Below are 27,689 nucleotides of genomic sequence, written 5' to 3'. Positions count from 1 at the left end.
TTACCACCAAACTTTTGCTCATCCTAGTCATACTTACTGAGGTATCTTTCTATGGAACAAGATGTCTATTTCTAGTTGACCTTTGCTTTCTAATACTTCATATACTTGTGATGAAAATGTAAATTTCCCATATAACTGGTCGTCTGTTGACAAAAATATAACATCTTAAACAGCTTGGAATTATTTTGCATATGTTTTTATTTTAACAATTTATTTCATATATAATGCTTTTAACTACCAATACAAAAGCTAGCTCGTATAAAAAAAAAGGTTTTTTAAACGGAAAATCAGTCATTTAAAAAATTCTACAAAGAAAGAGGAATGATGAGAGCCATAAACTGGTGGCCCCTGAAATTGCTTTAGATAATACTAATATATTAAGTAAATTTTCTTCATACAACAAGAGCCTGATACAAAATGGATCAATAAAATGTTAAAAATAAAATGATAATACATCAAGTGTTGCCAAGTTACTCCAATAATCCTTATACTCATGCAAATAGTACCAAAGTTAGTCATTTTGGATGGCCTTTATGAAGGGTATAAAAGGGCTCAATACTCACTAAAAAGGGATGCTAAACATGATGGGTTCCACTAGAGGAGCAGAATCTGGATACCCTTCTAGAGCACCTGAGGTGAACCCAATTTTTTGGTTGGAATTATATCACTCAGTCTTTAGTTTTTCATGTAATTAGTTAATTTGTTTTAGTCTTTTAGTTTTTTTTTGGTGTTAATGCCATGGTGTTGTCAGATTATACTGGACTAATGAGTTTTGAGTGTTTTCTTCATATTTTCCCTTCTTTTTTTTTTAAATTGCAGTAAAAACAAGGTCTGTTGAATGTTTTCTCATTTACTACCCTAAAAAAATGTCTAATAGAAAAATATTGTGATATAAAGAAAATACATTGCCACATCTTCCCTTTCCAAGTACCATCAATTTAATGACTAAAATGCAAAGTACACATCTTAAGACTTTTATTATAATGAAACACATGGTCTTTGGTGGCAATTTTTTTATATTTTAGAATTCAAGGGACTTACAAAGTTGTCTTTAAATAACTCCTCCTTTTAAGGATAAAGGTCAGACAAAATTTGGAATCATGTTATTTTAAACTCAATTTTGTTAGAAGGCTTTAGAAATAGAGAGAATGTAATTTGTTTAAAACAAATAGTACATTTTTTGTACTTTAGAATACTCAAAGTCATATCTACTTCTCACAAACTTTAATTAACTTCTCAGAGGTGGGAACTACATGTAATTTTTAATATCATATTGCAAATAATAGATATATTTTCTGAAAATACTGCAAATTCAGAAATTTTTATGTGCATTTACTGTTGATTTCAGACTGTTGAGCAGAGATAACTAATAGTCAGTGTGATTTCAGGAAACAATACATACATGTAAAGCTTTCAAGATTGTAACCAGTACTTAAAACAACCCTTACACTTTAAAACAACCCTTACACTTTAAAACAACCCTTACACTTTAAAACAACCCTTACACTTTAAAACAACCCTTACACTTCAAAACAACCCTTACACTTTAAAACAACCCTTACACTTTAAAACAACCCTTACACTTTAAAACAACCCTTACACTTCAAAACAACCCTTACACTTTAAAACAACCCTTACACTTTAAAACAACCCTTACACTTTAAAACAACCCTTACACTTCAAAACAACCCTCACACTTTAAAACAACCCTTACACTTTAAAACAACCCTTACACTTTAAAACAACCCTTACACTTTAAAACAACCCTTACACTTTAAAACAACCCTTACACTTTAAAACAACCCTTACACTTCAAAACAACCCTTACACTTTAAAACAACCCTTACACTTTAAAACAACCCTTACACTTTAAAACAACCCTTACACTTCAAAACAACCCTCACACTTTAAAACAACCCTTACACTTTAAAACAACCCTTACACTTTAAAACAACCCTTACACTTTAAAACAACCCTTACACTTTAAAACAACCCTTACACTGTACAAAATTGAACTGATATGCATTTGAAACAATCCCAAGGATATATATTTTTTCAAGCAAAGTCAACTTTTTTAGTTCCATTGAAGAGTGGTGTTTTAATTGTAACAATAAATGGTGAAATAAAACCAATATGAAAAAACATCAAAAGACTTCAACCAAAAACATAATTTAACACAAGCATAAACATCATTTGTAATTTTTGCTTTACCGGTAATTTAATATGATATTTAGAACCAATACTGTCCTAACTTAAAAATGATCTGCATTCCAGTGTTTTCATGCCACATGCCGTAAACCTCAAGCATTTATTACATTTGTTTCTGCTAAAGCATTCAATATGATACAAACAGAAAAGAAATAAACTCCTCATTGCAAAAAAAATCTTTCTGTTCACCAAATAATAATGATAACTTACTAAAATATTTCCAATAAGCTTTTAAACGAAATCTAAGTACATGTAATGGATATAAATATCTCATGAAATGCAGATACTGGTCTACTGTGGACACATTTATTTTTGTTGGTACATGTATCAATTTTCATTGATTGAGGAAAACTTTAATATTCATGGTTTTTCGAAAGTCTGCATATATAACCATACAGCAAACTTGCAATCTGTTGAACATTTAATTGTGTGGTTTCCCTGTATCCAAGAAACCCACAGAATTTGGTATCCAACTAATAATATATAATTAGTCCACAGTACTTGTTTTATCCTTTTATACTAAGAACTACACTTATTTGGCTTACATAATAAAAATTGGAACTACTGTAACATAACTAAAAACGTGAACAAACTTTGAACAAGGTCTTACTTACCAACTATATAAGGAAAGTAAAACAGAGCACCTAGATTTTTGGCTATAAGTAACCAGCATTTAAAAAGATTTCACACACTGAAAACTTGAATACTGTTTTTTTTCAAAAACATTTATTTACTTTAATTTCACCTTTTGATAAAAAAAAAAAAGTATGTAACAAGTTTCTGTCTATCCATTCATACATGTATTCAAATACTGAAAACTTGAAAAGTGATTTTTCTTAAACATTCATTTACTTTACTTTCAATGTTTTATAAACAAAAGATATAACAAGTTTCTATCTAACCCTCCATAAATGTATAAAGTAAAATAGGATGCATGTAACATTTTGTTCATTTAATAAGATTATATGAGATATATTTTATTGATTACTCTAAACAGTTATAAAAGTACGCTGTAACATTTTTAGTTAATATTTTAGTATTTAACTATAATGATACAACATTAACCCTTTTCTCCATAATGACGTCTTTTGACGCTTCCCCTTTACTCCATAATGACGCCTTTTCACGCCTGTGTAGTACCTCAGTTGAAACACTTTGACTACAAAGTGTCTGCATCAGACTTAATAAAATTTGTATCGAAAATGAAAAGAATATTCATAAGAATATCAGACTAAAATTTATTTGATGGAATATTATTTTTTTCGCAATGCATTAAAATACTTCAAAGCTTATATTCAATATTTTGTTGAAAAATCCTATGTGAAAGATTATGCAAAACAAAAATTTGAATGGAGGAAAGGGTTAATTTGGACAAAATTGAGCCTCCTCATGGGTTTTTTGATTATGTGATTACTTGGCCATTTTTATAGGGATTATTTAATTACCGGACCAAATATTTCTTGATTATTTGATAATCTAGGACTGTATTTTTGATTATCTTGTTAAAAAAACTAACTAATGATTATATTGGCAAACAATTTGCGATTATGTGATAACTTGAACACCCCTATGAGGGGACTCAAAATTATACCAAAACTATCAAAATCTATTGCTGACAATTATACAAGATTTAATCCTTATTGGAAAATATATTTAAAGCAGTGGATTGTAAAGGCTAAGAATTGTGTATACACTTACAGCTAGGCATGTAACCTTTCTTAGACACATCCTGAATGCCTTGTACAGCAGACACAATATCTGACATCCTGGTCTTTCCAGCACTGCCATGTCTTTTGGTAGGTTTATGTCCAGTCATAGCACTTACAACTGCATGGCGAAATCTGCAATATAACAAACACTTATTTCGGTTCTTTTTATGAAGATTTCAGAGTGTGATAATTTGCTTCCCAAAATAAAAATGCAAAAATGAACAATAATTTGAAAACAAAATTGACATCACTTCATTTGCAGCAATATTCCATTTTTTCATTGGAAGTGAAATATCTTTCAATTCCATTAGTTGTTTTTCAATTTATCAAAAAAAGCTGTATTTAGTATATAAAATATTATTGTTATAAATTAAATTTTAGATATACATATACGAAGATGTGATATGTCAGTGCCAATGAACCAACTTACCATCCAAGTCACAATTTATTAAAGTAAACCATTATAGGTCATTATAATTTATATAGAGCCTTAACAACCCTTGTCTGAACATATAACAAAACATATTTGGATTGGTGATGATTTATAACGATTTTATATTCTAACAGTATATATATAAAGAGTACATTTGATCCAAGGTACTAGCAACAGAGTTTTATCAGGAATGTATAACACATGCAGAGGTAATTTCCTGATCAGTAGAACTGATGCACCTAAGGTAAACAATGTGCATAGAAATAAAGCATATGATGTATATAAATACTCATGCAGCTGAAAAAAGATATTTTGGGATAAAAATGGAAGTGCATGCAATATTGAATTATTGGGTCACGACCCCAAATAAATCTATAACAGGCATTATTGGCAGATAAAAGAGAAAAGGTATTTATAATATGTAACATAGAGGAAATATTGGAAGACTGAAATTGCAATAATAATGCACATAGACAATCAAGTTATTAATTACAAGAATAACACAATATAAAACATGGTACAATTACTTATTTTTTTATGAGTTACATGTGGACACAGATCAGTGTGGAGAAGCATTTTATAAATTTTATATAACATTTATTCCAATTTATGTTTCCATGGTTTATAACAGACATATCATGCTTATATGATGCACGGACAGCAGAAGGAAGGATGTACATACAAGAGTAAAACCATTAGCCCTGGCAACTGAACTCTCAGCAGGAGTATAAATACTGCTATAGTATATGAAAATATTTTTTTTTAAATGGGGGAATAACTCTTGCTCATTTTGAATTATAAAAATTTGTTTTATCCCCTCCTTAGTACAGCTATTGGTATAGTGTTAAATCCCAAATGCATTATGTAAAGAATGGTTTAGATAACCTTGAGTCTAATTCAGCAATTCAACCATGTCATGTATCTTTAAATCCCTTATAAAATTAAATAACATAACTAATGGTTCAACATTACAATAAAGAGTATATAATTGATTTTCAACGCTCATTTAACAATCTATTTAAATCATCTTTATCTTTACAGATATTTGTCCCAAATAATTTAAATTCTTTATTTCCTATCAAAATGCATTATTATAGAATTTGTTTAGATGTGATAATAATGATATGAACTACAGGTAAATCATGTGTAATTTATTCACCTGAATCTGAGTTGGTCCAAACGCAAGCAGAAAAAGAAATGGAAAATCAATGCATTAATATAAATCTCCCATTAAATTTCAATGAATATGCAAAAATAGGAATGACTAATGACTTATACCTACTATTCATGCTATCTATAGAAAATGTAAAGCTGTCATTATATTAATACAATGGTCAACTTACAAACCGTAGATTATTTTGTAGTGAATAGAGGATATCAAGGCCATGTCATCATTTAATGTTTACATTGATGACTTAGAGAAACACACCAAAAAGTCATGACTTTATGACATTTGATAACTTTTCGAATATTTTTTGTTTAGCTTTCCTATATTGCGTAGGTACTTGCTCATTGTTGAAGATTGTATTTATATTTTTGGATGAACATATATTGTTAGATTTCTCTTTCATTTATTTTAACCTCAAACCATGTTTCATTTTTGTCACTAGAACAAAATAAAAATTCCCTTGGATAACTTAATACAGGGGCTAAGTTTGTTGACTGTTATAAACGTTTAAATCATGCCAATTGCATGCATGCTACTCTTCAATATTTAATCATATTGGTTACATAAAAAATTGATTAAATTAGTTGTTGACAACATTGCATCAAAAAGTTTACAATAAACAGATATTAGATCAAAGGAGATATCGGGTATTTAAAAGTGCAGTCATTAAGCTGAGTTCATAATTAAATTGCTCAATATTGAAGGTTGTATGGTGACCTATAGTTGCTAACATGCACATAATTTTGACTCTGTCAGTTATATAGGTCTCATTGGTTATTGAACTACATCTCATTATTTTCATATTGCACAATTTTAATCTGAATTGTATAAAGGTTTTCTGGTTAATACTTTATTACTTATATCACAATGAACAGCACTTCCACATTGAAAAGTACAGAATTTTTGTATATTAATTAGCCTATATATCCTCATTCATGTTCTAAATTATACCTAGAGCAAATTATTTCAGGGCCAAAAAAAACCAAAAAAACAAACCCAAACATTGTTAATAATAATGACAGCTTGACTAGCAAGTACCTATATAGACTTTACACCTTTCAATAAGTGCTAAGAACAAATACATGCTTGTAAATAAGAATAGTAATAAACATGAACTAATACATGAACAAACATAAACAATAACATCCTCTTACTTTGCCCTGGAATGCAGGGGTCTTGGACCAGGTTTACTGAAATGATTCAGGGAAAAGTAATCCATAACACGTGAAATGAAATTACAAACTCTAACTTTACTAATGTGCATAATTGTTTTCCCAATTGCAATATAAAAAGCACAAAATATGAGATAACAAGAACATAATGCCCGTAGGACATCACCATGCCTGCTAGTACTATAACATTTTCATGTTCATTAAGCCACCATATTTAGGTCAAAAATCTAAACTGAAATGGTTTATCTTGCTTGAATTGAAATACCAGAACTAATCATATATCAATGGTTTATCCTGTTTGAACTGAAATACCAGAACTAATCATATATCAATGGTTTATCCTGCTTGAACTGAAATACCAGAACTAATCATATATCAATGGTTTATCCTGCTTGAACTGAAATACCAGAACTAATCATATATCAATGGTTTATCCTGCTTGAACTGAAATACCAGAACTAATCATATATCAATGGTTTATCCTGCTTGAACTGAAATACCAGAACTAATCATATATCAATGGTTTAAATCCTGCTTGAACTGAAATACCAGAACTAATCATATATCAATGGTTTATCCTGCTTGAACTGAAATACCAGAACTAATCATATATCAATGGTTTATCCTGCTTGAACTGAAATGCCAGAACCTACCATTTATCAATTGTTTATCTTGCTTGAACTAAAATGCCAGAACCAACCATAAACCAATGGTTTATCTTGCTTAAACTGAAATGCCAGAACCAACCATTTATCAATGGTTTATCCTACTTGAACTGAAATGCCAGAACCAACCATTTATCAATGGTTTATCCTGCTTGAACTGAATTGCCAGAACCAAACGTATATCAATGGTTTATTCTGCTTGAACTGAAATACCAGAACCAACTATATATCAATAGTATATCCTGCTTGAACTGAAATGCCAGAACCAACTGTATATCAATAGTATATCCTGCTTGAACTGAAATGCTAGAACCAACTATATATCAATAGTATATCCTGCTTGAACTGAAATGCCAGAACCAACTATATATCAATAGTATATCCTGCTTGAACTGAAATGCTAGAACCAACTGTATATCAATGGTTTATCCTGCTTGAACTGAAATGCTAGAACCAACCTTATATCAATGGTTTATCCTGCTTGAACTGAAATGCCAGAACCAACTGTATATCAATAGTATATCCTGCTTGAACTGAAATGCTAGAACCAACCTTATATCAATGGTTTATCCTGCTTGAACTGAAATGCCAGAACCAACTGTATATATCTATCAATAGTTAATATCTTGCTTGATATAACCATTCATAAATGGTTTATCCTGCTTGAACTGAAATGCAAGAGCCAACTGTATATAAATAGTTTATCCTGCCTGAACTGAAATGCCAAATATAACCATTCATCAATGGTTTATCCTGCTTGAACTGAAATGCCAGAACCAACTATATATCAATAGTATATCCTGCTTGAACTGAAATGCTAGAACCAACCTTATATCAATGGTTTATCCTGCTTGAACTGAAATGCCAGAACCAACTGTATATATCTATCAATAGTTAATATCTTGCTTGATATAACCATTCACAAATGGTTTATCCTGCTTGAACTGAAATGCAAGAGCCAACTGTATATAAATAGTTTATCCTGCCTGAACTGAAATGCCAGAACTAACCATAAATCAATGGTTTATCCTGCTTGAACTGAAATGCCAGAACCAACCGTATATCAATAGTTTATCCTGCTTGAACTGAAATGCCAGAACAAACCATATATCAATGGTTTATCCTGCTTGAACTGAAATGCCAGAACCAACCATATATCAATGGTTTATCTTTTTTACTTATTTATAATGCCAAACCCAATAATGTATATATACAGTCTATCATTTATACTGCTTCATAGGCATACTATTACTTTTTTTTAATGAAATGTAAAGATACTTGAAAAAACTCTTCTCCAAATCTACCATGGGTCTATCATTATGACATAAAGATCCTAATTTAGAGTTTGTGTTAAATGTATTACCAGTAGTATAATATGTACAACAATAGCTAGGGATTACAACATAGGAAATCTATACGAGAAATAGTAACATCTAAAGCTTTTTATACTGAACAACATTCATTTTAAACCTCAAAGAAATATAATATGTACACATGTGTTTCAATTATCCAGTTTGAAGCATTACAATTGAACATTACTTTGCAGAACCTGGCTTTAAATCAGAATCCCCTTTCCCAAATCAAATCATTGTTATGTTGTAACTCACTGATTTACAGTACTGTATTTAGCCAGTTCCTTATGATTGGTAAATTTTAAACACTGTTTTTCTTCCATGATTTCCTTTTGACTTTTTTACTTAATTATACCATAATGATTTTTGATTGGTTGATTGCAGTGTATTTTTAGGTTAACTTTGTGTGAAGTGCTTTATGACCATTGATGGACTCAAATAAAGCTATTTAAAGCATACAGACAACATACAATACCACAACAAACATTAACTATGGTTCAAATGAGGGAAGAAATAGCGATATGATCAGTTTTGATATCTTCAAAGTTAATTTCTGACTGATCATTTTCTAATGAACCAACTATCTATACTATGACATTTATTTCATAACTGATTACCTCTCAGTACAAAATTAAGATACATTAACATCCCCTATAAATAAATTGATTGAATGTTTAATCAAAAAGAAATAAATGTCATTTTAACCCACAACTGATTTCATAAAAGGAAATTGTTTCTAAATGTAAAAGGTGAAGATAGACATTCAACATGACAGTTTGCATGTTTTCTCCTTCAAAATAATTAGTTATACCAAAGTACTAATTTCAAATTACATGTTACACATAATTACAAGATATCATTACAAAACAAAAATTGATACTCATTTAATGTATTACACTTACCAATAAAATAGTAGTGGTATGCAGTAAATAAAAAAGTAAAAGAAAAATAACCCATTAAATCAATTCTTTTTGGTTCTAAATGCAAAAAAAATCATTTACATTGGTTACAGGAAATAATTTTTTAAACATGTGTAGTCTTTAGGTATGGTTGCATATCATTAATAATGTTTTTCTTAAATGTTGACACAGAGAAATGTCTTGCCAAAAAGTTAAAAAATAACCCAAGAAAGGGGGGTGGAATTATCCTTGCAGCACATTTGTCAAACATTCTTCTAAATTTTAGCCCAAAATAACATCCCATTGTAAGCCTTATCATGTTGATAACAAAAATTTGAATATTGAATTGGATACCTAAAATATAAGAGTGCAAATATATAGTAAGATATGTTTATTTTGATTATAAATACAAACACTAATATTCATATTGGGCATGTGAATCTTTAGTGTAGAATAAATAACTTTGAGAATATTGGTTTACATGTATATAGTTTTGACAACAAAATCTATATTTAGGAGAGTGCATTTTCATTTTTTCCAACAGTAGTATACCGATTTTGACAGATGAATTTTCTATGACAGAATGTTTACATTTAAAAAAAAAATGTAAAAGGATAATCCTCCCTGAATTATTTTCCTGGGTGATTAAAATATATATGAGAAATGAAACTGCCAGACAAAATATAGTGTAACAAATGATTGTGTTCAACTAATCTTTATAAATAGATCAACACAAATAAAACATCAACCAGACAATATACCAGGCTTATATATTGTATATATTGCAGATTTACCTCAGTCGATGATTTGAAATTCTAATGTTCGAATACATAAAGGCTGCTATTTTATAGAGTTATTATTGAATAAAATGAAAAATATTTCAATTTGTCTCAAATTTTTAAATCTTAACAAAAAAGATATACTAGTGTGAATGTGGAAAATAAATAAGCTATGCTATTTTTTTTTTTAAGGTTTCTTTTAGATTGAGAAAACTTCCCATTAAAATTGTTTGACTTTATTTTTGACTGAATGATTGATATTAATGTATTAAGATTAACAAACCTTGCTCTAGCAAACACCTTAGTGTCACCATGTTTTGACACTCCATGTTTACTGTCTATACTCTCTGTGTCGGTCTGATCACTGCAAATAAAAATACCATGGACAATTATTTTATACTGCATCAGTTATTCAATTATAAAACATATACTAGAAACTAGAAACACTTTTAATTAATTCTATCATTGAATGATGAGGCATAATTATGTAATACATTGATGTATATCAAGCTAAAACATTTTGCTACATGAAATCTAAAGTTCTCATTTTCCCAGAACATATTCATACCATTTAAAAAAACAACACCAAAGAAATGTATTAGAATTGATACAATAAAGAATGCTATGTTTTATAAGTTGATATGTTGTTATACATCATTCACTTTCAGCAGTATGTATATATGTATATTTATCTTCAACTTATAATTCTCATAGGAAAATAAAGATAAGCAAGAATTGCCTGTATTTATAAGAGTAAAGCATAAAAAGAAGAAAAAAGCTTCTCCTGTATTCCTGTTTCCAAATTCTGGTATATCTTATTTATCAATTGGTCAAATTGATATCTTTAATCTTTAAATGAGTATCTCTTCATGTAAGATATGATAAGATGTAATCTGATAGACAAAAATTAATAAGCAGTAACATTATATACATATACTTTAAACCAGCTCAAATGATTCACAAAGATTTATTAAACCAATAAAAAAAAATTATAATGAAGTTATGAACCAGAAAAAAAACATCTTGACAAATTACCAAACTCCAAAGTTAAAAAAGAAGGTCAATGGGACTAATATTAGACTATCTTATTATGGTGTATCAAGATTTTAACAATTCTAACTGCTTGTTCAATGGCAGCTTTTGTATGCATAAAAAGTATATCTACCTTGAACAGTTAGGTAACCACATACAGTCATAATAAAATATATTATTGAAGACCTATTGGTGACCTTGTGCAATTTTCTGCACTTTAATTGGGTTGTCTCCCTTTGACACATTCCCTGTTTCCATTCTCTTTTCCTTATAGTATCTTTAACATTCAGTTTGCTTATGACAACTCACGTTTTAAGTTCAATTTTGCCATAAACATGTACACATAATATTTAGCTAGACAGGGAATTAAAGAAAACAGTAGCAGAGATAGATGTATCTGAGTGCAAATAAAACAAATTCCATCATGATGAAGAAAGCAAACTAGTCTATACTATTAAAGATAAATTTAATAAATTATAAATTTGCAGTAAGATATATACAAACAAGTGCAACCATTGCTGTATACGTGAGAATCAAATGCTGACACTACAGCCAAAAATGCTTAGCTAAATACCAAAGTAGTGTCTATATATACACACAATTTAAATGGGCATATTAACTCAAGAGAATAAATGTGAAGTAAGCAATATCCCATATATACTCATTTTTTTTTAAGAAAGCATTAATTTTGTGATTTGTAAAGGATCCTGAACGAAAAATGACTTCCAATTTTAAATCAACCTTGTTGCTTATCTCACTCAGATCAGTTGGTAATTTCTTAAATCTAAAACAGGACAATTATTCTTATTGTATTGTTGCTATTTTACTTTTGATCTTTTCAACCAGTATGTAAAGAGACTGTTATGAACTACCAGTAAACCTGTTTTTTATAATCATGACACTTTTACCAAAATATCAAGGTTTGTTTTACCTATCTATCTTTTTACAAGTAGCAAATAATATGTGTAAATGTAATAGTATCAATGACAAATATTGGAAAAAGAAAGTTATATTCTATAAGTTCTCCGTCTTAGAATTAAGAAACCCTGAGACTGTTTCAGAACAAACAAATACACATTGTGGCATCTATCTGCTTCAATCATCATCCAAGGTCCTTGCAAATGATGAAAATGTATAGAAAAAAAATCCTATATATGTAGTTGTGACATCAGTTTGAATTGCAATGAACCTGGTAAATTAACTAAACTGCCTAAATTACTTAGCACTACATTCACACACACTATCTATACCTGTGATTTTCAATAAAAAACTCGCTTGTAACAAGTTTTGTATGATTTTCTGTGTAGTTTTCTATAATGTTGTTACATGACCTAAAGCATTTACAAAAGATTCATGTTACTTGTATTATCAATCAACTTGTTGTTCAAATCAAACCCTATTCCAAGTCTATATATATACTCACCTGTTTAATTCATATTTACATAATTAGTAGTATGATCAAATAGTGTATGGTCAAAATTACTGCATTGGATGCATCAGTCATACAAATCAGTAAAAACAAGTTACGACAACAACCAGACCAAAGAGCAGAAAACAGCCGAAAGGCCACCAATGGGTCTTCAATATAAGGGGATATCCTGCACAAATCTTTGTGTAGCAATAAATGTTAATGTTTCCTTGTTTTTGGTTTAAAATACCAATGAGTTGTTTTAGTCATCACAAAAAATGTAGGTAACAGAAAATCCATGTGTTTCAGTAAATAACATGCAATTTTTTGGTCAGAATTAGTTAACAACACAACTTAAGATCACATAAATTCAGTTTTGAATTTTCAAAACCACTTTTCCTAACAATATTATAACCTTTGTCTAGGTCACAAATTTCCTGTTTACTTTGAATATTTCGAAAAAAAACTAAGGATTTTCTTATCCCAGCCATATTTGGCACAACTTTTTGGAATTTTGGATCCTCAATGCTTTTCAACTTTGTACTTGTCTGGCTTAATATATATTTTGATATGAGCATCATTGATGAGACTTATGTAGAAGAAACACGCGTTTGGCATACTAGATTAATATAATCCTGGTACCTTTGATAACTATTGCCCTGTATAAGCTACTTAAAAGAATTTATTTTTACTGATAAAATTGATTATTATTCCTTTTTTTTTTTTGAATTGACAAGATTTAAACTTAAGGGTCAAAGTATGATGATATAGTATCTACATTTAAGGCATGTGATACATTATACTAACATGTATGTCTAAAATTGATACAATATAAACATGCTTAGTTTAAATGATTCTCGGGCTTAATAACCTTACCCTTATACATCAATCAATCAAGAAAACTTAATTATGAATATTCATTACTGTTATTCAGTGTGGATTTTTACAAAGTTTTGTAAAACTGGTAGATATGGGACAAATGCTGTTACATATTTAACATGTTCTTTAATTTGAAAACATCCTCCAGTTTATGCTATGATCTCAGCTATCTTATCCAATGCACACTGACAGATCGATCACCCATTCCAGACTGTAAACAAACTCAACACAATATTGAAAAAAAAGTTGCTTTGGGTAAAAAAGCTATTTCTTTCAATTTTCTTGATCTACTGACATACAGACATTATCTGATGTTGAAGTAAAATGACATATTGGCATTGCAAACTTTTCAAACAGAATTGAACATAACCTGAAGTAGAGTGAACTGACTGACACATATAGATCAAAGAATTATATGACTAGCATATTCAATGCAGCCGAGGTTTAAAAATACACATCTTTACACTGAAAGTATAAGCCTAATCTAACTAATATGTTGTTCAAATAAGATCAAAATTTGTGTTTAGTAATACAAATTGATTAAACATGCATTAACACCTAAAATAGAAAGTTGTGGATGACCTGCTTTATTTAGATGAATGATATATACAACCCTAAAATGGATACTGATTGATCACAATTTAATATTCTTATTGCAAATGGTTATAATGGTAACATTAAATTTGAATTGAAAAAATAAAATGTGGACACAGAAGTATGTGATGCATGCCACTTATAAACTACAGCATGTTGATTTCAGTCCACAATATTCTGATCAAATAACTTATTCCCAAACTGTCCAAATGTATAGTAGCTTTACTGTTCTTTTTTTTGGTGGTCAGATACATTTTTTTTCCTTTCAAATCACCGTTGAGAATATTAAACTTATCAATTGTTTATTCAATCATCAGCTACTGTAGAAACTAGCAAGTTATCAAAAAGTAAATTGCTACCAAATCACCTCCTGATCATGTTGAGAGAGGGAGTAACACTATTTTGGTAAAATATTTTAATATTTGAACTTTCACTGCCATTTACAGTCATGTGAGTTTATGGCCAACTTAATGCTGTCTTCATTACAGCAGTTTAGATTAAATAATTTGCAAATTCATCAGGTTGATGGTAATTTCCTCATTTTACATCCGGCGGCATAGGCAGGATGACAGGAATATTATCTGAGAAGAAGGACAGGTGGATATGTGGTCAGTTATATAATGTGGTCATTTAAAGATCCATAGTTATATTGCACATATGGGATGCTTATTCTACTGAAATAATTTTAATCTAGGGTGATCTATTCACCATTTATTAATTTTTCGATGTTCTGTTCATAAAAGTTTTACCAAACATATATACTTGCATAAAATACAGACATTAACACGATGTAAAAAGTGCAACAAAAATATCAAAGAAATTCAATTAAAAAGTTATCAAATTAATTATATTTATTAGCTTTGAAATAAGTGAGAGAAAAAAATAATAAATCATATTCATGCTTTGATATTAGAACATTATATCTTTTGGGACAAAATTAATTAAGAAATGTGAATTAGGGTGTGATAGTTAGATGAGATTAAGGGGTAATTTTACCTGTTTTGTGAATGAATGTGAGATAATTAGATGAGATCAAGGGATAATTTTACCTGTCTCTACTATCAATATCGATTGATATTTTATTTGGTGACTTTGTTGATGAAGCACTCTTGAGATAATTGTGTTTATCTGCAGCCAAACTGTACCAGAAACAAATATTTTTTTGCAATCAGGTTAAAAATACAGGGTATTAATAATGTACTTCTACTTGTTTGGTGGATAACACTAAACAGCAACAGAAATTCTCACTTCCATCTTCAAAAATACAATGTTTATCTCTCTATAAAACATGTGGGGTATCCCATGACATAAAGGTGTTAGGGCTACTTAACAAAGTGTCAATACATCTGATGCATATTCCTTGTCCAATCAGAATCACATATTTCTCAACACAAAATTATACATTTAGTGATATTAGGGAACGGTGACAAAACAAAATTAGTCATGTGTTAGTGCTGACTTATAAAAGAAGAAAACTGACGTCAAAGATTCTGCTAACAGATATTACTGTAAATGTCGAAACTTTCATGCAGAAGTTTATTTTTGCTTAATTTGGAATCACATTAAATGCCCAAGCATTCAGAACTGGAATGGCTGGTAAAAAACAATGATATTGATGTGAAATACAAAGGTATGGTTGATGTGCAATATCCCCCCACTTGAAAACTTTGTGAATCATTCTAAAAGTAGGTTTATCAACTGTGTGAAGTCAACTGTGTAAAGTAGGTCAGGGTGTGTGACATGTTAGACATCAAAATTTGTTGGTTGTGAAAATTAATCAAGCTTATCATTCACAAACAGAACCATCAGTCAAAACAATGTTCAGACTCAATAACAATACCACTGCTGCCAACAAAACATCATTCTAGAACAGAAACTGATAGATAAGTCAGACTCACTCAATTACCAAAACTAGGTCATCTTTATAAACAAAGTAACAAACAGGAACATGAATTTGTTTTTAGAAGGATGACAATTTTTGATACATCTTATATCAAGCAGTAAAACTTTAAGAATCTGTTAGAGAATATATATATATTACACAAAGTATAATATGAAGGAGGAATTATAGACGAGTAGAAATATTTAATGGTATAAAAATCAACTTTATTCTGATCTTTAAATTGCCTGATTACACACACAACAAAGCAGTAAACTGACTGTAATTTATTACATCAAAAATCATATATTTTATTTGCATTATATTTCATGATCTATTCAATGAAGTCAGCTTACAGCTAAGAGTTAAATGCCAGTAGAGTCATCAAATTATATTTGACTGAACAATTTTCAATAGACAGCTGCCTTAAAGCTAGATTAAAATTCACAACCGAACAAATTGGTATTTTTCAACTTAAGGTTGGGATACAGAGGTTGTGGTTCTTACCTATTATGCAGGCTGATCACACTGAAAAAACAAGTATAAATATAAAACGGAAGATGTGGTATGATTACCAATGAGACAACTCTCCACAAAAGAACAAATGCCACAGAAATTAACAACTATAGGTCACCCTATGTCCTTTAACAATGAGCAAAGGCCAAAGCCCATACCACATAGTCAGCTATAATAGACCCCAAAATGACAAATGTAAAACAATTCTAACGAAATGATCAAGTCCATACTAAACAATGCTATGGGATTTCTTTTTATATTGGCTTCCAACAATAATCAATGGACATTTCGATACAATCATACTCAACTTTAACAGTTACAATTCATACAGAACTTTGATTTTTCAACAGTACTTATTTGTATTTAAGCGGTTTAAAACCTCTCAAACCCCCCTGGCTATGGGTGTGGATACGCCACACACAGACTGACAATAAATTTTGCAAAGATTTAGGAAGTTCATTTATCAGCCACAGTATCTGAGGTACTGACCTGTAAGTTAAAAAAAATAACCTTAATCACAAAACCATGAAAAGAGGCAACCAAATCCATTAAGACAGACGTCACATGACTCATTGTAACAAAAAAATAGCCTATTACTTCACTAAAAACTATTGATGACTCAAATAAGTCATTGAATCATAAAAACAATCAACTAACGCCAGATTGAAACTTTAGACCATAACCTAACTGTACTATCGAAATAAGATGTGGTACGATTGCCAATGTGACAACTGTATACTGACAACTGAATACTATATATTATAGATTCTTTAACTCTCCTATCTTCTGAAATATTAAGATTTTTTAAGGTGACTGATATGGTCACCAGAGCAAGATTGTAGTATTCATGTCACAATTTCTGAGACAAACTGCTACAGCCTACAGGAAAGAGAAGTATTTACCTTTTAATAAAAAGAGAGGAAAAGCTATATTAGAATTTAAAACTGGTGTATAGATCTAGAGTTAATATTTTAGAATAAGTTAATGAATAGTGAAATGATATCTATTGAACAATGGGGATCAAGGATGGCTGTGTAAAGTTCAGTCTAGTGCAAGAAATTTTCCAAAACATATACAATAAAAAAATTTGATAATTTTTACTCATGAATGTATAGTTTTGCTCAAAGGAAGCAGAAATGGTCAAACTGGAAAAAAAACTGATCATCAAGAAATAATTGTAAATATACTTTGCAAATTGGCCAAAATTAAGGCGTAATGTGAAATAATCTCACTTTTATATAATGCCATTAATGGCCAAATATAATCTTCTAGTTAGTCACTCATTTCTGATCTCATAAAAAGTTTAGAAGCAAGCATGTAAATATTATTTTCGACTAAAAAAGAAACCCTCAAGGACAAAAATAGATAAATCAGATTGAAACAAGAATGTGTCCTCAGTACACAAATGCCCCACTCGCACTATCATTTTCTATGTTCAGTGGACCGTGAAATTGGGGTAAAATCTCTAATTTGGCATTAAAATTATAAAGATTATATCATAGGGAACGTGTGTACCAAGTTTGAAGTCGATTGGACTTCAATTTCATCAAAAACTACCTTGACCAAAAACTTTAACCTGAAGCCGGACAGACAGATGGACAAACGGATGCACAGACCAGAAAACATAATGCCCCTCTACTATTGTAGGTGGGGCATAAAAATTCACTGAACAGAAGTACAACAATATGATAAGGTGATTTGGTAACAGAAGAGAGGATCAGTGATAGGACAAACATATGCAACAGATGAACTGACACTAGAAATACGAGTAAATATATCTAAATATGGACAAATCTCTAATAATATATAGGCAATACTGCAGTATGGGCAAAACTCTAATATGTCAAAACTCTTAATAGAATTAATATATTGTCAATACTCTAATATAAATACATAGGCAATACTGTAGTGTAGTATGGGGAATAATATATGAGTGCGGGTAAATTTTGTTTGATGAGGAATTCAACCGGAAAATTAAAATTTTGATATATATAAATGGTTCAACTTTAATTCTATATATTTGATTTCGCATTGAAATAAATTAACTTAGAAAAAAACATTTTTTTGATTAATTTGTGAACAAATATATCAGTATATGTAATCTCATACATCTTCATTGATTTTCCCTCCTATCTTCTCATGCTCTGGTTGTTTAAAGTTAATCATTTTGGAAGGAAATTGATGATGAAATTGTTATCCAAGTTATCCAAGAAAGTTATTTTATGATCTCATGTCTCAACTTACCATGCTAACTGGTGATTTATAAGAACAACAAAATCTTTGAAAAGGGAGTCGTCAGACTTTCTTTAAATGTTCAAAATTCAATACCTCCACGTTTGATAACAAAGTTAATGCAGGGAAAACCCTTTACCTTAATTGGTGAGTTTTGTTTCTATGTGCAGCCTCTAACATGTGTAATTCTTGTCCAGGTACAGCATGTCCTGTGATTGAACCTTTCCTGGCATGATGGGTAAATACTCTTATTGCCTAAAACACAAACATTCAGATTAGAAGTACAGGTTTAAAAGATATGTATTAAGTATATAATACACCAAAGACTTGGTTCAATAATATGCATGATTTATAAAGCTAGGTTGAAAAGTGGATCATCAAAAACCAAAAAAACAGTTTCACAAATAAATAAACTGGAAATTTAAATAATGAATGTCTAACAGTATATAACGGGAAATAGCAGGCTGCAGCCTCTATGTGCTACAGTTCTAGATAAGCCTTCTCTGGAATACCATGAATAAAATTGCCTTCAATTATGTCATACATTTTTACATTTACCTATGCTTATCCTGATAACGTTGCCTAAAATCAACATTTTTTTTCAAAACAGTTTTAAACCTAAAAACAAAATCCATTTAATAGGTGTTGATATAAAGAATATTGGTTTAGTAAGTCCGCATGAAACTTCATTTGAACATTGGTGTATAGTTGTTTCATTGGCAATCATTCAAAATGTTTTCTATAAACTATAAAATCAGTTGAAAATTGCTAGTCTCATCTGACTGATACATTTGTTCATTTTTTGTTTTGTCTTTTCAAATCAAGAACATGAAATGAAAAGACCATTAATATTTTAAAAAAAAATATGTATGTAAAAATTTTGATTATCTTTATATTGAAATAATTTTGCAACAGTTGCCGTCCATTGCAATACAATTTATTAAAGTCTAGTAATTAAATTCAAATGAAATAATTTGATAACTTATATATGATAGTACAAGATAGGTGATTTAAATCTAGATCCCTACATGTATTGTTTTATATAAGTAACATGTAATGATTTACAAACATTTAAGTGACATTGATATAATACACTGATGACCCTGTTTTATTGAGAACACTAGGTCTCATCTTGTAAAGATTTCAGATTTTAATCATTATTATAACCTTTAATAAGTATTGAGCTACTTACTTACAAAAAAGGTAGTTCAAATTTTAAAAGTCTGATATATAATATATATATATTAAGCAAATGTATAAATTAAAACAAGAAATTAAATTATAAATTGTCATTCTGAAATTAAAAAGACTATTATCTCATGGTACTCCAAGTTTATAAATCAAGGACCATACCCCATGGGAAGAACAAATACAAACCATTGACATATGCAGTTTCCATAGCAATGCATAAACTTTCAGTTACTTTTTGTGGTCACTTGTGGTTTTATTTACTGGGGAAACTGATGTCATTTGGTAAATGGAAAATATTTGTTGATTGAGCAAATAAATAGTCTGTAACTTATAAGTGCCCCCTATCATATTTGTATATACAGAAGAGAAAAAATGAACTCCTAAAAACAGTGAACAACTAGTTCGTGTTCAAACACTGTGTGAACTGATCATAATTATATATCTTCTAAAATGATTTCAATGTCTTTAAATGAGCATGAACAGATCTTTCCAAACACCCCTAATAATGTATGAGGCTGTAATTCTCAACCATCTCTCAGATCAAGTTGGACAGATCCTTCCAAACACCCCTAATAAAGTATGAGGCTGTAATGCTCAATCATCTCTCGGAACAAGTTGGACAGTTTTAAAAGAATTTCAGATCAAGTTGGACAGTTTTTTAAAAGAGTCTCAGATCAAGTTGGACAGTTTTTTTAAAGAATCTCAGATCAAGTTGGACAGTTTTTTTAAAAGAATCTCAGATCAAGTTGGACAGTTTTTAAAAGAATCTCAGATCAAGTTCAACAGTTTTTAAAAGAATCTCAGATCAAGGTCGACAGTTTTTTAAAAGAATCTCAGATCAAGTTGGACAGTTTTTTTAAAAGAAATCTCAGATCAAGTTGGACAGTTTTTAAAAGAATCTCAGATCAAGTTGGACAGTTTTTAAAAGAAATCTCAGATCAAGTTGGACAGTTTTTAAAAGAATCTCAGATGTAGAGACTATTATAGTTCTATATTTTATTAAAATAATTGCTTGAAAATTGCAGGCAAACTTTTTCGTATGTTTTAAGACTTAGCATAGTACAAATCTTAAATTACCTGCAGTATTGTGGAAAACAGTGGATTCATTTAATTTCATGGAAATAATTTTTTGTGGATTAAGGAAAACTGGCATTTTCATCGATTTGCCAATACCTGTATACAAATTAAGCCTATAGAAAACATGTATATTCTTGAACATTTCTATTGTGGTTATTCTGTACCCACGAACCACAAAAATTGGTATCCATCGAATGAATCCACAGTATTTAATTTTGCAGTTTAAATGAACCCCAGAAATTCACAAAGCCTGGGAGTCCAGATGTGCATATTAATGATATTGTTATGATTTAATTCTCGAAGTTTATAAGCAAGTATTATTACAATTTGTTCTCATCATTTATTGTTTAAAGAACTTACTGGTTTATCTCCTGTTTCATCCGACACAGAAGCTCCTTTACAACACTTATGACACCACCACCCACTATCTTGAGCATATGAATGCAACACAAACAATGGCATGAAAGCTATGGTAAGCCATGCTTCCCACCATTCAATCTCTCCGGGAGATATAACCTGAACAACAAGTAACATCCAAACATAGGCAAATACGGAATAAAAAGTTGTGGTTAAAAACACTCCAAACTCCTTTATAGATTTAACATCTGGTGAAGGAACACTGACAATACATATAGAAGTTATGACAAATAAGTTAAAAGCTGCACTTCCTATGATAGTAAATGTGCCAAGAGAATCTCCTTGATCTTCTCCTAAGACTAGAACCTGCTCTATAACAGCCAAGAGAATTTCTGGAGCACTGCTACCTAGAGCCATCAATGTTAAATTAGCCACTGTTTCATTCCATACTAATACTTCTATAGTGACAATATGGTCAGGGTTCTCTGGGTCTACTCTTGTAATGGTTCTTTTCTTGCTTGTCATCACTTCAATACTATTCATGAATATATCTGAGGCAACAGCCACTCCAAGAAAGAGATAAAGTAAAGCAATGAGATAGAGAGATCCACGAACCCCTTCATGCCAGAGGTTTTCAGCTGGTAACAATATGAATCCTTCACACCTCTTTGATGTATTACTGTCTAAATATTCCACAACATATCCCCTATCATAATTAGATTGATAATTAAACACCATTTTGGTAAGTATTCCGGAGACCAGATTATGGTCCTCAAAGTTATATAATCCAACCAATATATATATATAAAAGACGTCCTAATATATCACATTGTTCCAATTAACTTGACGACTATGCTCCACTTGTCTGTATTAAAACTGACCTGTTTAAAATTTGAGCCACCAAACCATGTAACTATTGTCATCATATCAATATTATTTGTTCACCTTTAATTCTATTTGCTAAACTTGTATGAATTAAACCACTGATACATTAACTTATCTGCATTTAATTACTGTTTTTAAACAGAAGCATTGTTTCTAAGGTGCTATGCCTGTGCTCTTATCTTCATATTAAACCTTCCAACAGACAACCAGTCATGCACAGTCATGCAGCACAATTGCAATGATTGGACGTAATAGGGGTAATGATCATACCTTAGGTTAGATTTTCTTTTTCACATTTGTAATGAATTAAAAGGCATTGAAACTTGCTTTTATGTAGAATATAATTGATGGTAGAATCATGAAAACAGAGCATTGAACTTAAATAAAACAAGATTTATTTTCTGTTGTTGTAGATTGTCATACAAATAGAGATATTCAATTCATCTGATGATTATAGGCGAGTATCATAACACATTGACAATGGAACTTAAATGTGATTATATTATATTCAATATGATCCCTTGTTACTCTATGAACAAAATACAGTTCAAATAACAAATTCAAGGTGGTTCTATTAACTGGAGACTCCAAACAGCCTCCTGCAATGCTCACATGGATCTAAGGTATATAATGTCAACAATTATCAAACTTATTCAAACCTTTTCAGACCAGAAAGTTCAAAAGTAATTTATAATAGGAACCCTATAATTGATTTTCTAAAACTTTTCATTCTTTTTCAAAATTATGGTAATCAGGATTAGAATTATTTCTTACTATGAATAGAGTGTCCCTGTCTTATTTTTATTTTTTTTACATTTACAACCAAAGTTTGGTAGGAATTGGTACTTAAGATGATTTCCATATTTTTTTTAAAAAAAATCCCAATTTTTGTTAATTTCATTTATATTTCATAACAGTGAGTTCTGTTTGAAGTTGGATTTGTCTGAATATTTCTGAAAGAGCAAACCAATTATCAGGGGCAGATCCAACCATGCATTGATCGTCCAAAAAAAGGGAGATTCCAACCCCCAGAGCACTCCCCAAGTATCCGCCACTGTCAGATAAATTATCAAGTTTAAGTTTGTTTGTTTTTTTCTTTATTATTTTCTTTTCAATTCTAGGAGTTTTTGGCCATCATGTTTGAAGGTAAAGAGAATAATGAACTATTAACTTTAAATCAAGAAAATCTTTATTGTAGTTTGGTACTAGCTGTGGTACAGTACTACTAGCTGGTCTTTTTTAATGATATTTTTTGTTTCAAGTTGTTGTTTTTTTTAAGTAAATATGGAGGACAGGTATAAATCTCAGATAGGAAATTGGATCATCAACCATAATTCTGAAAGGGGTTCACAAAAGTGTTTTTTTCTTTTCAATTCTAGGAGTTTTTGGCCATCATGTTTGAAGGTAAAGAGAATAATGAACTATTAACTTTAAATCAAGAAAAATCTTTATTGTAGTTTGGTACTAGCTGGTCTTTTTTTATGGTATTTTTTGTTTCAAGTTGTTGGTTTTTTATAAGTAAATATGGAGGACAGGTATAAATCTCAGATAGGAAATTGGACCATCAACCATAATTCTGAAAGGGGTTCACAAAAGTTTCATTTGCTATTTAATAACAATTAATCCCTAACAAATTATTTTTAATTGATTTTTTTTATTGATTTTATTTCTATATATATATCAAGGCTGCAGTCCGGTCATCCTGTACAACTTTTAAAGAAGAATGATATTTTAAATAGATTAATAGTATATAAAGTGTATTTTTCCAATGGATTATACATGAGATAAAGTAGTGGGGGATCCGAGGGGTGTTCAAGGGGTTGGTTAGTGTTACATATAGTTTTTACTATATGGGGATTTTGAGTTTTTGGTGTCCTGTCATTGAAAAATATAATTGGTGCGTAAATAATCAACAAATTGTTTGGCTTCCTTAAAGTTGTCTTTTATAATGACTGACTGGTTTGGTTTAATACTCTGACAGATTGCATCAGTCACCTCAACCCTTGAAATGCCTTTGGCTTTGTTAAACATGACAAGGCATTGTTGTCTCCATCATTTTGTTATTTGAATTCCAAATATAAGTCCAATGATACCTAAGTCATATCAACCTCATTAGAAATATAACGAGAATGTGTCCATAGTACACAGATGCCCCACTCGCACTATCATTTTCTGTGTTCAGCGGACTGTGAAAATTGGGTTCCTTTAATTTGGAATTAAAATTAGAAAAATCATATCATAGGGAACATGTGTACTAAGTTTCAAGTTGATGTAACTTTAACTTCATCAAAAACTACCTTGACCAAAAACTTTAACCTGAACTTCGCACTATCATTTTCTACGTTCAGTGGATTATGAAATTGGGGTCAAAACTATAATTTGGCATTAATATTAGAAAGATCATATCATGGGGAACATGTGTACTAAGTTTCAAGTTGATTGGACTTCAACTTCTTCAAAAACTACCTTGACCAAAAACTTAAACCTGAAGCGAACGGACGCACAGACGGACAAACGAACGAACGGAGGCACAGACCAGAAAACATAATGCCCCTCTACTATCGTAGGTTATTGTAGGTGGGGCATAAACACAAAGTCATATCAACCTCAGTAGAAATATAAAAACAAAGTCATATCAACTTCATTAGAAATATAAAACAAAAACCAAAAATGGAAATTGATCATAACCATCAATAAACGGAAATGAGAAAGGGTAAGCAGATCCTTCTCCACATGTGGCAACGTACCTATCATGTTGCTCATAAAATCATATTAGTGACACATCCTGCTTCTTCAGGTTTGGCTTGACTTCTATTCTTTACTCATTATGCATCATGTCTTTGCATTAAGTGTCATGCCTCACTGTTATGACAATACTCCAGTTTTGTTGGTCTCTTTGTAAAATCTTGTTGCCTGAACAGGGACTTTTTTTTGTCAATACAGTAAACAATCATCAGCAATATAAATGTACTTAACTATATCTGTGTTCCACACAGTGCCTTGCAGAACCCCAAGATCAACATTCCCATGATTTATCTGTAGAATATTCTTCCTCTACTTCTAACTTCATTGACATTTGAGGAAGTTTGAAAGCTTATAAATGTGGAGCTTGTGACTTGTAACTAGTAATTCGTCATCTTTTGCAGTGTGTCAGTGTGACAGTACCTACTGGTTGTTTTAATAGCGTGGGTTGTGGAAGAGGAGTTTTACCGTAAGGTGTAGGGATACCAGATGGTCTTACTGCTTTGTGTTTAAATTTTGAAGTACAAATTTAGTTCTTTTACTACAGTTCCATGGGTTTTTTTTTAGTATTTGAAGAATAAAATTTAACCTAGTGGTTCAAAATATATATCTGATGACATTTAACTTTCAATCAGTTTAAAAAAAAAAGTTTGATCGAACACCGTATCCATTTATAGTTTTTAATATCTGGAAACTAATAATTTTTTTCCAACAATTAAGGCCCAAAAAAAATAAATAGGGTGGATAGGTCGGTATTTCCTTTTTGTTTTTTTTTCCCATTTTATTTTTTGCGCCATGACTGAGTTGTGCGGTTCGTCTTGCCGTGGTCTGAGTTGTCCATGGGCGGAGCTTACCCGTATTTTAAATAATTGGATTATTTCCCATGGTTATTGGTTGGGAAAAAATGGCAGCAAAGTTTTTATTTCATTTAAGACGAGTTGTGAGTTTCATTAAAACAGCTGTAATATTCATGATTGTGAACATTGGGATGTATCAAGCAATTAATTAAATTTATTGGCAACCATTACTTTGCTTTTGACACAAGTTCTATTAACTTTTCACTTTACAAAAGAAATAAAATGGTTTAGGGTTGCGGCTCAAATTAAGGTCACTCAGGTAACTGTAAACAGACATATTTTTTTTTGCGCCTAAGTACTGTTACTCTGAAGCCATAGGCATAGAAATGAAAATGATGCATATAGAACTTTTTCAAAGAGGGGTTATCCATTTTTTTTTTTAATTTTTCAATCAAGTACCATAACTCTGAAAGAGTAAAAGTGAAAATGACAAAAATCAAAATTAATTTTACCAGAATACTATAAGAATTAATTTTTTACCTATACATGTCACACTTTTGGAATACGGTGTAAACAAATTAAATGAAATCAGCTGGCCCAATAGTGACAGACTAGTAAGTAACGTATTTGCCCCCCACCATGTATGTCTTTATTCTTTATACCCATTGTATAGGTATATAATCTCTCTTTAACCACAATTACTGGTAGTGTCAGTAGATCAACAAAAATAACTTATGGGAAAATCATCCACCAAACAATAGAAAATAAGTATAATCAACATAAAAAGTAGTTCTAATAATCATCTCAAGTGTTACACAGTCCGTCATTCCTATTATCAAGTACTATTTGTTTAAAACTCACAGTACTTTATTTACTTTAAAAGTTCATTAATACAGAAAAAAATAAAACCAAGAAATATATCAAGGTTCAAATTTTTACCGAGCCACATAAAAAAGTATTGCTATGTATTTTGAAAACAAATATGATTTCACATGATAGCAGATTTAAAGTTTACAAAGGCAGTAAAAAATAAATATTGATCACTAATTTACAGTGAAAGGTTTAAACTGTGCAAATATTAATAAAGATTTTCTAGTTTTCTAAGATAAATCAATTAGCCCAATCAATGATGTAATTGTTCGTAACACTGTTTATTGGTACTTAGATTATCCAGTCAAAATGTAGTTCATTTCCTATAAAGAGATAACTTAACTATCTCTCTTCCCACAAACTGCTAAAGAAGATAAGTCCTTTTATTTCATAATATGCTAATTTTGGTACCTGTGTGAGTATTTTTATTCATTAAGAATAGATAAGCGAAGATAACCAAATGTAGAGTGACAAGGGGGGATAATCCAATGTAAAGTTATTGTGGGAGGCAATCCAATGTAAAGTGGCAATGAGAGATAATCCAATGTAAAGTGAAAGGGGGAGATAATATAATGTAAAGTGAAAGAGAAGGTATCCAATGTAGAGTGATGGGGGAGATAATCCAATGTAAAGTGAAAGGGGAGATAATATAATATAAAATGACAGAGGAGGCCACAGACCACAATTAATTTCAGTTCTTCTATAAAGTTTTGCATCATTAAAAAAATTGCACCATGCACTTTTGTCAATTTTTTTGTGTGTCTAATGTATAGTTCTAGTCCAAATATATATCAAAAAATCAGAAAGATTGAACTAATCACTTTTACAAATTTAGCCAATACACA

General features: G+C 30.4%; 1 protein-coding gene across 10 annotated transcripts in view; it reads right to left on the bottom strand.

Moving 5' to 3' along the window:
• Positions 1-27,689, bottom strand: part of LOC134714819 (sodium/calcium exchanger 1-like) — a 96,352-nt gene that overhangs the window by 27,099 nt on the left and 41,564 nt on the right. The window contains exons 1-9 of one of the 10 annotated variants that reach the window (XM_063576407.1): positions 21,554-22,568; positions 19,065-19,180; positions 16,685-16,705; positions 15,348-15,437; positions 10,669-10,749; positions 6,673-6,708; positions 3,907-4,049; positions 2,823-2,864; positions 38-143 (exon numbers count right to left, since the gene is read on the bottom strand). In XM_063576407.1, the coding sequence (XP_063432477.1) occupies positions 38-143; positions 2,823-2,864; positions 3,907-4,049; positions 6,673-6,708; positions 10,669-10,749; positions 15,348-15,437; positions 16,685-16,705; positions 19,065-19,180; positions 21,554-22,288 (1,370 nt within the window). In that variant the 5' untranslated portion in view covers positions 22,289-22,568. Of the gene's footprint in view, positions 1-37; positions 144-2,822; positions 2,865-3,906; positions 4,050-6,672; positions 6,709-10,668; positions 10,750-15,347; positions 15,438-16,684; positions 16,706-19,064; positions 19,181-21,553; positions 22,570-27,689 lie in introns of those variants that run through there. The other 9 variants (XM_063576408.1, XM_063576410.1, XM_063576409.1 and 6 more) reach the window with 9 other exon arrangements.

This window comes from Mytilus trossulus, chromosome 4 (genome assembly GCF_036588685.1).
Source record: "Mytilus trossulus isolate FHL-02 chromosome 4, PNRI_Mtr1.1.1.hap1, whole genome shotgun sequence".
NCBI classification, from domain to species: Eukaryota; Metazoa; Mollusca; class Bivalvia; order Mytilida; family Mytilidae; genus Mytilus; species Mytilus trossulus.
Note: the sequence above shows the minus strand (reverse complement) of the source record. Positions and strands in the feature narration are given on the sequence as shown.